Source organism: Callospermophilus lateralis, chromosome X (genome assembly GCF_048772815.1).
Source record: "Callospermophilus lateralis isolate mCalLat2 chromosome X, mCalLat2.hap1, whole genome shotgun sequence".
NCBI classification, from domain to species: Eukaryota; Metazoa; Chordata; class Mammalia; order Rodentia; family Sciuridae; genus Callospermophilus; species Callospermophilus lateralis.
In genome coordinates this window covers 39,243,127-39,257,506 of record NC_135325.1, presented here as the reverse complement: position 1 = coordinate 39,257,506, position 14,380 = coordinate 39,243,127, and the positions used below count along the sequence as shown (strand labels likewise).

Sequence of the window (14,380 nt, the reverse complement as noted above, 5' to 3'; positions counted from 1 at the left end):
TAAAAACATTATGTACCCCTATAATAAAATAAATGTAGATAGAAAAAATAAAATAAAAATGATTTTATTTCATGGTGTATGGTGGTACATGCCAGTAATCCCAACTACTCCAGAGGCTGAGGCAGGAGGATTGTTCAAGGCCAGACGGGGCAACTTAGTGAGATCCTGTCTCAAAATTTAAAAAGAAAAAAAAAAAAAAAAGGCTGGGATGTGGCTCAGTGGTATAGACTCTCTGGGTTCAATTTCAAGTATTACAAAAAAAATTATATTTGAGTTAGGGATGTAGCTAAGCAGGAGCACACTTGCTTACCAAACATAAGACCCTGGATTTGATATGTAATTCCACCAAAAGAATGTAATGCCAGTCACTCAGGCTGCTCAAGCAGGGGATCACAAGTTTTAGGCCAGCCTTGACATGACAACTTAGCAAGACCCTATCTCAAAATAAAAAATAAAAATGGCCAGGGATGTAGCTAATTGGCAGAGTACCCCTGGGTTCAATCCCAAGTACCAGAGGGGAAAAAATGTATTTGAACATTCCTTATAGGATTCCTCAATTACCTTTCCAGATTTAATCATTATTATTATTATTATTTGGGTCCTAACTATGTAAGCCCAGTTCAGAACACAGCACCACCCCCTCATCTTTCCCAGTAATCATCCCAGTTAGTCTGCTAATTTTAGTTGCAATTTACCAATGAAAGTCCTGTTTTGTGTGCGCTATAAAGTTTTTATACTCAATTTAACTTTTACCATTTAATGTAGTTGTATAGCTTTATTTTTCTTCTTTCTTTCTTTCTCTCTGGAGCTGGGAAATCAAACCCAGGGAATCATGAATGTTAGGCAAGCATTCTATCACCATGCTATATCCCAGCCCATCATTCTTTATTTTTAACAATAGTCACACAGCTCCAAAATCAAAAGTATATTTTCAGATAAGGGGTATGTCTCAGTGGTAGAGCATTTGCTTAGCATATATGAAGTCCTGGGTTCAATCCCCAGCAACACAAAAATAAAAATGTAAGACTTCTCTCCCACATTTGCTCCTATCCATTACAGTCCCTTCACTGTCTCAAGAAACCATCTTACTGGGCATTATTCAGTTTCTTTATGCAAATATACACATATATTCTTATTTCTATTTTCTCCCATAAAAGGTAACACTGTGGGGCTGGGATTATAGCTCAGCAACAGAGTGCTTGCCTCACATGTGTGAGGCAGTGGGTTCAATTCTCAGCACCACACAGAAATAAATAAAATAAAGACCCATTGACAATTTAAAAACTTTTTAAAAAAAAGAATTTAACAGTGGTTATTTTTTTTTAAAAAAAAGTTATAACTCTATTCTATCAATAAGTTGCTTTTTTTTTCACTTAACAAATCTTGAAAATCTTTCCATCTAATGGTCTTTCCATACAACATTCTTGTTCCAAATAATTTTTCCATACAATATTTCCTCATTTTTTAAACTGTCTAGATTTCTACATGTACATATTTTATAAGATATGACTTTATTGTAACCACCTAATTATTGTCTTTTTCATCATTATCAGTATTTTAATTATATGGTAGTAGATGTTGCTAAATAAAGAATAATTAATTTTGTTCACTGTTCTTGTGCTACTTATAAATATTAGTTCTTGATATTAACAGTTTGATTTTTGATAAAATTTTTATTATCTTATAAAGAAAATATATTGAAATTTGTTTTTTCCACCAAGCTCTACATAGGCAGGGCCATGATTCACACAGAATAGAGAACCACCGGTGCATAGGATCAATAGACTGTACAATGGTTGCACGATTCTTGTCCAGTCCACCAAGTGTGTTATCCAAATGTTGTCATTTTCTTTGTGGACCATGGCAAGATAAAGGCAGCGAAGCCCAGAAGTGCACTTCTCTTTTATGCAGGAGTCTGTGTGACATATTTGTCTTCTCTTTCTAGGCTTCATACATCATGGTAGGAGAGGGAACTGAATGAGCACTACAAACTGAGTCACTCTACTTCCTGGCATACATTATGTTATACAAATTATGCCTCATCATGCCAGGCCCCTGGGACACAATGATGAATCAGACAAGGATGAGAAGTCAACAGTACAGTGGTGGAGACAACCCTGGTCAATAGGCCCAGTTTCTTTGGGTGCACAGAGTGGAAATCAAGGAAGGAAGTTAACAAGAGAGGGATTCCCAGAGGAAGTGATGCATAAGCTGAAATCTGAAAAGCAATAGTTACTCAGTTGAAGAGTGAGGGGAGGGGAGGCAGAAAGTCCTAAGGCACAAAGAATAATAATTTGTACACATGACTTATTTTAGAGTTAAGAAAAACCCTAGCCAGGCGTGGTGGCACACAACTATAATCCCATCAGCTGGGGAGGCTGAGGCAGGAAGACTGCAAATTCAAGGTCAATCTCAGCAATTTAGCAAAACTCCTATCTCAAAATAAAAAATACAAAAAAGGATTGGGGATATAGCTCAGTGTTTAAGTGCCCCTGAGTTCAATCCCCAGTACCAAAAAAAGAAAAAGAAAAATCCAAAGGTCAGGAGAAGCCAGACAACAATTTGTGGGTAACACAGTATATGCATCCTCTGAAAGGCCAAATTCCAAAGAGAAACAAAAAGACTAAATTTTATTTATCTATTTGCTTATTTATTTATTTATATTTGGTACTAGGGATTGAACCCAAGGGCACTTAACCATTGAGTCACCTCCTGAGTCACTGGGATTACAAGCATATGCCACTATGCTAAGCTTCCAGCTACTTGGGAGGATGAGACAGGAGGATCACTTGAGCCCAGAAGTTTGAGGCGAGCTAGGTAACATGGCAAGATCTCATCTCAAAAAAAAAAAAAATAAATCCTCACAATAATTGCAATTAGGTAGATGCCATAATTAATTACTTCTATTTTGTAGATAAGGAGAATATAGTTAAGTAACTTGCCCACAGTCACAGAATTAGTAAGTGAGAAAGCTGAGATTCAAACCCAGTCTAGCTCCAGAGTCTATGCTCTTAACCACTGGTACAACTTATGATACCAACTTAAAGGTATAACTCATAAAGAAAAATATTAGGCATATTAGGCAGTGCCATATAGTATTTACTGCCATTCACCTAAGATCAAGTCACTTAACCTTGCTGAACCTCAGTTTTCTCACCTGTAAAAAGGGAATGGTGGATAAGGGAAGCATTTCTTACAAGGAAGTCAGGAGGGCAGCCATTATACCACATTTTACACACATTCTGAATGATCTGGAAAATACTGAGCAATTTTTAAAAGTCACTATGAAATTCTATGAATATTCACTAAAAGCATAAGATTGGGAGGGGTTAATTAAAAAAAAAAAAAACTCACTGTGTCTGTGCTTCATCATGATGTATCAGTCCAGCTTGAAAATGGGTAATTCCAAATATGCCCACTTTTTTCCTATCAGAATGGGAGAAGAAGCAATTTATACAGACCTGGGAACCACAATGCCCCAAGCCCCCTAAAAGTAAAATGAAATGTCAGAGAATGTGATTAAAAAGCCCTAACAACTATAGATGCTGGGAGAAGAGGCTCTCCTAGAACTAGGTTCTAATATGGCTGAGTACACACAGTGTCACATTATCCAAAGGGAGGGGTATATCTGAGACCCTTTTCCTGAGTGGAGCTGGTATCTCAATGGATTGAATGGGGTCCTCGATCCTTATTCCTCCATTTTGTAATATTATACCCTAAATAAGGGACTAGAGTAAACCCCTTCACACTGAGGGGAGAGGAGAAGGCATGTCTGTTTTTTTCATGAATTGGGGTGATATTTCTTTTTCCCAAGAAGGAAGCCCCGTCCCTCATCTACTACCCTGGGAGAAGTAATGGTGAGGATAGATTCCAGGAGTCTACTCTGAGGAAAAGGGGCCTCTTATCTATGTGTCCATGAGAATGAGGTCAGTGCAAAATTTTAGAGCAGGGAAATCTGTGCCTGCATGTGTGACTAGGGTGTACACCTTATCAATTCAGGGGAGCTGTCATCTGTCCCTCTACTCTGGGGTGCAGAGAAATATGAAACCATCAGTGGCTGAATGCACTTCTGCTACATGGGAGAGAAGTACAATTGAATGTATCTCCAAATTATTAGGAAGAGAGGGGAGGGGTTCTAGGTCTTTCTACCCTGGAAAGGGCTGTGCGGCAGCACTGATATGCCTGATTTCACCATGAGATGACATTAGTACCAAACTAATAGAGGGAAAATGTGCAGCTTTGAACAAGTAGGATATACACCTTGCCTGCAGGGGGCTGTTCTGAAACCTTTCATGGATGGTGGAACTTTTATGGGCATCTATCTCTTCATATATTGACAGATAGGGGGTGTCTTGTTATTTTACCCTGGGTGAGAAGAAATGAATCTGAGTTCCTGAACCTTGGGTAAGGAGGAGGAAGCCTATGTGCACTGCACTATAGGGTGATTGGTGATTTCACTACCTCTTACCATTACAGGGTGGGGGAACTGCACCTCTGCTCTAGTGAGGTCTCTCCCTTGGCTACATTTAATTATAAGTCCTTGGAAGGAGGTCTCTGTGTCTATTTTACAAGGAGGGGATAAAAATCTGAGTCTTCCTAGCTGGGGATTCCTCGAGGGGCTCCACTGACGACCTCCTCATATATTAACATCTGTTCATATTTGCTGTGAGGCACTTTGGGGTAGGCCTTTACAAATACAGTAAATCAGCGCTACTATATGGTGCAGAGGTTGGGTTTAATTCTCCACAATTAGGACTCCCTCTAGCACAGGAAGGAGGAGTAATTTGCAAGGTTCTCCTTTTGCTGAGGCCTGTGCCTCTAACCACTCCAGTAAGGGGTGATCTTATCAGCTCTGCAGCAGTGCAGTGGGGGCGGGGCTTTTGTTACTCAGCAGAAGTGGAGACTTGCGTGGGTCACTGGGTCTACATCAGGGAAAGAGATTCCTTAACTCTTCACGTTTCTCAGCTCAGAAATAATGGTTCGGAGATACATCAAAGCCTGTCCTTTGGGATGAGGTGCCTCAATTAGGATGTGTGTCTTAAACCAGGAGAGGTCTATGCCACTCAGCCCTGTATTGGCCACTGTGTCCCTATATGGTGGGGACGATGTCGCCACACCTTTGGCGGGTTGATGTCCACCTAACACCGAAGGGAGTAATGTGAAACGGAGTCTCACTATCGCGAGGGGCGGAGGGCCATCAACGATTTTCCACACAAGTGAGGTCTGTGCCTCTCCGCAGCGCGTCCGGGGTCTACACCTTTCTAGATGGGGTGGAGCAAAGCCTCAACCCCGCGAGAATTCAGTTTGGCTCATGTCCACGTGCGGAACTATCCCTGTCCTCCTTCCGGGCCTTTCTACTCTGGAAGAGAGCCAGCCGTTTACCTCTCTATTCCAAATTGGCAGACATCTCTGGTTTCACCTCAAATAGTCGATCCTTATGGCGCTGCCGGCTGGGTGAGCGCTCACCAAGAGAAAAGAGGAGAATAGTCTCTTACCTACACTTCCGGCGGGGATCACAGAGGAGAGGGTAGCACAACTACCAGGACGGAGGACATGCGCTTGTACGGCTAGGTTCCGACTTCCGGATCTCAGCCTCGCGAGGCGTGATTCCGTAGCCAAGCTCGGCTCCGCCCGCTCCGCGTCCTCTTCAGAGGCGGGGTCTCAAATTATCTACTCTCACCTTCCGGTGCCTTCCCCGCCCCCACGCCGGCCCCGCCTCCTGACTGCCTCTTAGGTTAAGAAATAGCGGGGGTGGGGACGGAGGCGGGGAAATGGTAAGGGGAATCATCGGATTTCCTCCTACGGTCATGTAACCTACTTGTAAGACAGAATCTTGTATACCGGACTCTCTCTAGGATTAAATCAGCATGTTCCCAAATCTTAGTGGTCAGGAAATAACTCAGCCTGCCTCGGATGTAGGCAGGGGAGGGGGTTGTCTTTGTCTGCCTGGAAGATGGCGACCGGCAGGGTGTGAGAAAATGGCCGCCTGGGTCACATGTCTAGCCGAGAATTTCCCACCTGAAATGAATTGGGTTAGCAATTCCCAACAACCTTCCCAGTTCACAGGGCTCCAGATGAACCCAGAGGCAGCCACTCCCAGGACTTTCTGCAGAAGCTCATATCCGTGGCCAGGCTCTGCCTGAGAAGGAGCCAGGAATAACTTGGAAGCTTCTCCCACCCATATGCTGACCCTCCTCCCTCCTTCCCTGAATTGCGGAGCAGCATTTGCGGAAGGAATGAATTTGTGTCTCTGAAGTGGGACCAAGTAAGGTTTTGTTTTGTTTTTTTCAGAAACCATTTCGAGGAGCACCTGACGTGGTTGGAGAGTGGGTATACCACCTAAAAACAGTAAATAGTCTGAAAATGGCTTTTCCTTGGTAATCTAATTCCAGCCCCTCCTCTTCCTCTAATCTAGGCCTCCGGAGGGGGCAGAGGGTAGGTGGGGCTTTACCCGGAGGGTATGTTCCTACGCTTTAAGCACATCTGCTGAGAATGGCTTCCTCAGCCCTCCTACCCCTTAGCACATGCTAATCTCACTCACTAGCCCTATATCCATGAAAGACTTCTAACCTCTCCCCATAGAGGCATAAAAATTCCTTTGGACACCAAACTAGCCCTGGCCACCTTCACATTTCTCCCGCATTTGCAAATTCAGTTTTTTGAAAGACCTAACTCCTATCACTTCTGTGAAGTTGCTATGAACTTTCACAGTTGAGTAAAAACCCAGAGCACTTTGTATATAACTGTTAACCTAACACCTCACTGAATATTGTACTGTAGTTGTTTATGTGACTATATCTCCACAGTAGAGTGAACTCCCTGAGATTAGGGACCATATGTCTTCTGGTTCTCAATCATACCTAGCACAAAATGGGTACAAGGTTGGTTTCAGCAAATTTGACAAAACGGGTGAGTTTAAAGCCTATATCTCTAATCATTGGAAAATGAACAGTTTAATAGATAGCATTGGGAAATTTAACTCACCAAAAAAAAACCTAGATCTCTACTTATTCTACATAAGAAGGTGGACTGCAAATAAGAAGGTAAAACTATAAAGCTAATATAAAATGTGCAGGAAAATACCTTTGTGGCCTATAACTGGGGAAGTGTTTTTTGAGGGGAGTGGTACTAGAAATGGAACCCAGGGGCACTCTACTACTGAGCAATACCACCAACCCTTTTTATTTTTATTTTGACCCAAGTTCTCACCAAGTTGCCTAAGCTGACCTCAGATTTATAGGTCCTCCTGCTTCAGCCTTCTGAGTAGCTGTGATTATAGGCCTGCACTACTGTACCTGGTTTGGGGAAGGACTTTTTAAACAAAATCCTTAGTACACAGAAAATGCAGTAGAGAACAAATGTAATCAAATCTTTGATAGGAGTAAAAATTGGTACTATTGCTTCAGAAAACAATTACAAATTGCCGTGAATAGTTGAAGATGGCTCTGGGATCCAACAGTTCTCCTGTTGGAGATAGGTAGACGTTAAATCCTGAAGAAATTCTTATACATATGCTCAAGAAGGCATGTGCAAGCGTAATCTTTGCAGAACTGTTGTAGTGGAGAAAAAAAAATTTGAATGTCACCAATAGGAGAATGAATAAAGAAATTTTACTATAGCCATACAACACAATACTATACAACACTGAAAATGAATGAATCAGGTTGAGGCAGGAGGATCACCAGTTCCAGGCCAACATAGGCAACAGAGAAAGAATCTGTCTCAAAAAAATACATACACAACGAATGAGTAAGAGTTGCATGCATGAACCCAGATAAATTTCAAAAATAATGCCAAGATAAATACAAGTTGCAGAAGAATACACAAAGTATGAAACTACTTTGCATAGAGTTTTAAATCTCAAATAATGTACTATGCTGTTTATAGATTATGTAGACACATATTTGGGGGGGGGGGAGTACAGGGGATTGAACAAGGGGTACTCCACCACTGAACTACATCCCTAGACCTTATTTTCTGTTTTGAGGCAAGGTCTCACTAAGTTGCCCCGGCTGACCTCAAACTTGTAGTTCTGATGCCTCAGTCTCCCAAGTTGTTGAAACAGTATTTTTAAAATAGAAATACCAAAAACAGAATGGTGATTACTTCTGGAGAAGAAAATAGGAACAGAAAGAGAGAAATGCACAGGAGACTTCAACTGTTTTGTCTAATATTTTATCTTCTGAGCTGAGTAGTAGGTACATGGGTGTGTGTTGCATTATTCTCTATACTTATTTGAATGCCTCAAATAATATTTTTTTCAAATGACTCAAAGGATCTACAACAAAGTGTTAATAATAGTTTGAATCTAGATCACTATTTCTCTAACTTTGGCTAGAATCAGAATCACTGGAAGGTCTTGTTAAAATACTGATTACTGGGCCCAGAGTTTTGGTTCAGTAAGTCTGGTTTAGGGGGTTTAGGACCCAGGAATTTGCGTTTCTAACAAGTTCCCAAGCATGGTGGTAGTGATGATGATGAGGAGGAGGAGGAGGAGGACGACAACGGCGATGAAGAAGAAGCTGTTATTGTTGCTAGTCGAGGTACCACATTTTGAGAACTACTGATGGAGAAAATGAGATTATCAGTGAATTTAATTTTCTTCCTTGTGCATTTCGGTGTTTTCCATTTATTTGATGAATATGTATTATTTTAATGAAAGATTTCTGTTTTTACTTAAAATCACTTTCATCTCTACTTCCCACTTTCATTTCCCTCCTATACACAGTCATTCTAAGGTATTTTATGCATATCTTTACATTTGCCACCTTGCAATAGATGTATTGTTTTAGATGCATATATTTCCTCAAATTTTTAATTTTTCAAAATTCAGGACAGTTAGAAGAAAAGTATAATGAAAGCCCATGTGCCCTTACTATTTTGCCAAATATTCTACATAATCACAATACCACTATCACACTTAAGAAAATTTAGCAGTTATTTAGTAATATCAAATATAGCCAAGGGCTCTGAGTTTAGCTCAGACCCCTATATCTTTGTGGGGTTTTTATTGTACACCACCCCCCCTATTTCAGGGAGTATACTGGGGATTGAACTCATGGGCATTTTACTATTGAGCTACATCTTCAGCCCTTTTTATTTTTTATTTTGAGACAAGGTCTCACCAAGTTGCTGAGAATCTTGCTAAAGCTGTTGAGGCTGACCTCAAATTTGTGATCCTCCTGCCTCAGCCTCATAAATTGCTGGGATTACAGGCATGTGCTACCACACCTGGCTTTCTCCTCCCTATATTTTTTGTGTGTTTCAAATGACATTGATATTTTTGAGGAGTCCAGGATAGTTGTACTTTTCCTTTCCTTTTTCTTCAATATGGGAATTGAACCCAGGGCCTTACACACTCTATGCAAGTGCTCTACCACAAACTACATCCCCAATCCTTTTTATTGCACTGTGAAACAGGGTCTCACTGAGTTGCTCAAGCTGGCCTCAAATTGAGATTATCTTGCAGGCTCATTGTTATGTATAATGTCCCACATTCTGGGATCATGCTTTCTTTCAATATGGTTAGATTCAGATTAAATGTTTTCAGCAAGAGGAATACATAGAAAATATCCTTTATTTCATATTGTATCACCTCAGGAGGCACATAATATCAAGTTGTTCCTTGATGATGCTTTGTGTTTGTATATTTTATTTTAAGTAATGATATCTCATTCTGTTGCTTTTTTCATCCATTCTTCTGTTTTTATGTATACTTCTAATCCCTTGCTTCTACCTCCTCATGGTAACTAGTGCGCTTTTGCTGCATTTCCCCTAAATATTCAATGGACAGCATGATTGTCTCTAGCTCCCCAATGGTACAAATAATACTTCAATGAACATCCTTGTACATGTCCCCTTATTGACCTGTATGAGGATTTGTTTTGCAATAAGGGTTTTTTTCTTTTGTCTGTTTGCTTACTTGAGCCTAGGACCTAATACATACTAGACAAACACTCTACCACTAAGCTGCATCCCAAATCCCCTCTCCTTTTTTTTTTTTTTCATTTTGTTTTGAGACAGGGACTCACTGTGACAAGGGTGGCCTTGAACTTGGAATACTCCTGCCTCACCCTCATAAGTAGCTGGGATTATAGGTGAATGTCACTGTGCCAAGAGAGAATTTGTTTTGGAACATACACCCAAGAGCAGAATGATTGTATCCTAAAGTGTACATATATATTTAGTTTCACATTGGACACCAATTCTTCTAAATGGTTCTCCAGGATGGCTGTACCAGTCCCATACTTTGACCACATATAAGGATTTCTGTATGCCTGCATCCTCATTAAGATTTGATGTTTTCCAGCTTTCTAGTATTTGCCAGGCTAACAGGTGTGACTCAGTATTTTGGTTTAGCTTATATTTCTTTGTATACTAATGCATTTTTAGCATCCTTTCATATGTGTGTTAAACACCTGTTCTGTAAATTGCTTGCTTAATAGCTCATATTTTATGTTGAAGTTCCTATCTTTCCTATGGATTTCCTTTTGATTTACTAGAGTTTCTAACAGAGTCTAGCTATTAATCAGATTCAGACATTGTAAATATTCTGTTGTAACTTTGAAAATGTTAGACTTCTTTGAACAGAAATTGTTAATTTTGATGAAATAAAATTCATCAGATTTTATTCCCTTTGTGGGCTTTTTCTTTTGTTTTGTTTGGCTGTTTGCTTACTTGTTTTTACAGTACTGGGCATTGACTCCAGGGGTGTTTAACCACTGAGCTATGTCTCCAGTGCTTTTTTAATTTTTTGTTTGAGACAGGTCTCACTAAGTTGTCTAGTCTGGCCTTGAATTTACAGTCTTTCTGTTGAGCTTCCTTAGTAGTTGGGATTACAAGTTTCACTTTGTAGTTTGAGGTTTAGAGAATTTATTTATTTATTTATTTATTTGGTGCTGGAGATTGAACCTAGTGCCTTGCACATGCTAGGCAAGCACTCTACTACTGAGCCATATCACCAGCCCTGGGGATTTTATTTTTAAAGTGCTTACCCTTCCTAACTCAAAAAGATATTCTCCTCCTTTTTTCCATTAATTTCATAGTATCACCTTTCAAATATAGGCCTTAATCCATCTAGAATCCATAATCCATTCTTTTTTACTTATTTATTTTTTGTACCAGGGATTGAACACAGGGGCACTGAACCACTGAGCCACATCCCCATCCCTATTTTTGTATTTTATTTAGATACAAGGTATCACTGAGTTTCTTAGTGCCTAGCCATTGCTGAGGCTGGCTTTGAACTCTTGATCCTACTGCCTCAGCCTTCGAAGCCACTGGGTTTACAGGCATGCACCACCACACCCAGCTAGAATTCATTCTTACAAGTGGTGATAGGTGAAGATAGTTTTTTTTTTTTTTCACACAGTAAGCCAAATTTTCCATCATCAAATACTAAAAATTCCTCCTTTTCCCATTGATTTGCCATGCCAACTTTATCATATCCATATTTTGATATGTATAAGTGTGTCTATGTCTAGTCTTGCACTAATGCCACATTGGTTTTAATGTTTTATAATGTATCTTAACATCTGATAGGGTGTTTTTTTTTCTCTTTAGTCTTTTTTTAAGATTATCTTCATTATATCATCACATAAGTTTTAAATCAAATCTATCAAGGTCTTAAAAAATGCAAGTGAGATTTTGATGGGGATCACACTGAATTTATAAATTAATTTGGGGAAGTTGACAGCATTGTAATATTAACTGATTCCATCCAAGAGCATGGAATATCTCCTAATTTGTTCAGCATGTCTTCTTCTGTATTCTTTAAGTTTAAGGTTTTCTCTTTAGAATTATTTTATATTAATTTATATTTTCTTTAGAGTTTTGGTTACTATTGTGTTTTGTTTTTATATATTTTCTATAGCTAATATACATATAGTTTCAATATCAAAACTATTCAATATTTATTTATTTAGGTACTGAAGTTTGAACTCAGGAGCACTTTACTACTAAGCTACATCCCCATTCCTGTTTTTTTTTTAATTTTTTTGTTTTTTAATTTTGAGACAGGTCTTGCTAAACTGCCCAGGCTGACCTCAAACTTGTGAACTTTCTGCCTCACCCTCCTGAGTAACTGGACTGAATATCAAAGTATTTTAAAATTATGCTTTGAAAGAAGGCTCTTCCAGCACCATGCAATGCACAGTATTCATGTCTACCTACAAGGAAGTGAGCATGTTGTGTTTTGAGGAATTCAATCAGGCTGTGAAGCAGCACAACAGACAAGACCATTTTCTCCTACTTTACCATTTTCCCCTAAGGACCCTGAAGGGAAAAGCTAGTATCCCTACTGTGTGCAGGCTGAACCAGTTGTTCAAGAGGGGCTGAAGCATATTAGTGAAGGATGTATTTTCACCCACTGCCAAGAGAAAAATCTTACTGGAGAGATCCAAATGATGATTTCAGAAAACAATTGAAAGTACCTGCAGTGCCTACACTAATTAAATATGAAATGCCTCAAAAACTGGTAGAATCTGAGTTTCTTCAGGCCAAACTTATGGACATGTTGTTGTCTAGAAGATGATGGTAGAGATGGAAGATGATGGGAGAGCCAGGTATGGTGACACATGCCTATAATCCCAGTGGCTCAGGAGGTTGAGGCAGGAGGATTGTAAATTCAAGACCTGTATCAGCAAATTAGTGAAGCCCTAGGTATTTAGCGAGACTGCCTTTCAAAATAAAAGATCAAAAGGAAGGATTGGGGATGTGGCTCAATGCTTAAGCCACCCTAGGTTCATTCCCCAGTATCAAAAAAAAAAAATATTTGATGATGGCAATTGTGTCTTGATTTCCTGGTTTGCTCTAGTATAAAAGAGACTACATACTTGCTTTGAATTTATTTTAGCAATAAATAAATGGTGAAGCCAAAATTAGCTTTTGTCTAAACAATAAAGAATGCTATTAAAATAAAGTTGTGCTTTGAAACATTTCACTTACCCCTGTCCACTCAGTTGACACCCCCCCAATATAAAAACATCCTTTGGTATCAGTTTTGTTCATTTGTTTTCTCTTTCCAATGTTTCTGTAGTTACAAACACTATAAATGTATATAGCTATTCTACCACCCCCTTACACAAAGTACCATACTCTCCATATGGTTATATATGTTGCCTTTTCACTTAATAATACACCTGGAGGTTTTTCCACATCAGAGCATTAGAGCATTTTCACTATTTTGAAAGCCACTTATAACAGTACATAGATGACTGTCTTAGAGTCTTAAATTATGTGGATGTACACTCTTATTTAATGACTGTGGTCCCTGACTGATACATGGTTGGGGTGCTTTTAGTTTTTGGTATTACAGTGAATAGATATTGCATACATATGCAGATATTTCCATAGGATAAATCCCCAAAATTACATTTATAATTTTAGTAGATATTGCTAAATTTGAACTCCATAGGTGGTGTATCCTTTTGCATTTCTACCAGCAATGTGTGGGTGTATCTGTTTCACCACAGCCTTACAAGCAAGGAGGTATATTGTTAGACTGAGGTTTTTGACAATGTGATAAGTGAGAAATGGTATCTCAGTGTAGTTTTAACTTGTATTTCTCTTATTATGAGTAAAGTTGAATATATTTTCATTTGTTTAAGGATTATCTTTATATCTTTTACTATGAATTAACTTTTTATCATCTCTCTTTTTTCTGTTGGATTGTTGGCCTTTCTTTGATGTCTAGAACCTTGTTGTATAATTAAAGATATCACATCTTTGTCAGTAGTATCAGTTTTTGGAATTTTTTCCAGTTTGTCATTATTTTGACTTTGCTAATAGATTTTTTTCCAAGTAAATTATATCTAAACAAATGTAAATCTTTTCTTTCTTTTGCCCTTTCCAATTTTTCTTTCTCTTTTAGTTTATTTCTTCCTTTCTATTGTCCTTTCTTAATTATTTTTCTCTGTCTCTTTCTTAGTCTTTCCTTCCTTTTATCCTTCTTTCCTTCTTCCTTCATTCCTTCCTTTCTCCCTTCAAAATTAGGTCTTACTATGTTGTCCAGGCTGACCTTGAACTCCTGGGCTCAAGCAGCAACCCTCCTTCCTCATCCTCCCAAGTAGATTAGGCTACAGGCATATACCACCTCCAGATTTTTAGTCACAGTGATTTCACAGAATCATTTATCTCTGTATCCACAACCTTTCATGGTACCCTTGCACACTGTCTGGCCATGTGACTTGCTTTAACTAACAGGATAGTAGAAAACTTGCTATAAGCACAGACTTAGAAAAAAACTTCTTACATGTTCTGCTTCTTCTCTTGGACCTCCACCACAGCCATATATACCCACGCTAGCCTACTGGAGGACTCTGAGAGACTTGTAAAAATGAACTTGGGGGCTGGGGTAGAGCAGTGGTAGAGTACTCACCTA

The 14,380-nt window shown here is 39.1% G+C and overlaps 1 protein-coding gene and 1 pseudogene across 3 annotated transcripts in view; one reads left to right on the top strand and one right to left on the bottom strand.

The window, feature by feature from the left end:
* Gnl3l (G protein nucleolar 3 like) overlaps positions 1-5,588 on the bottom strand; it is a 34,732-nt gene extending 29,144 nt beyond the window's left edge. Inside the window, exons 1-2 of one of the 2 annotated variants that reach the window (XM_077107736.1) lie at positions 5,496-5,588; positions 3,355-3,426 (exon numbers count right to left, since the gene is read on the bottom strand). In XM_077107736.1, the coding sequence (XP_076963851.1) occupies positions 3,355-3,373 (19 nt within the window). In that variant the 5' untranslated portion in view covers positions 3,374-3,426; positions 5,496-5,588. Of the gene's footprint in view, positions 1-3,157; positions 3,237-3,354; positions 3,427-5,495 lie in introns of those variants that run through there. The other variant, XM_077107735.1, reaches the window with a different exon arrangement.
* A 703-nt stretch (positions 5,589-6,291) lies between these two features.
* LOC143639265 (thioredoxin domain-containing protein 17 pseudogene) lies at positions 6,292-12,713 on the top strand (annotated as a pseudogene). The gene is made up of 2 exons (XR_013154672.1): positions 6,292-6,326; positions 12,015-12,713. The product of XR_013154672.1 is annotated as a thioredoxin domain-containing protein 17 pseudogene (transcript).
* The last annotated feature ends 1,667 nt before the right edge of the window (positions 12,714-14,380 follow it).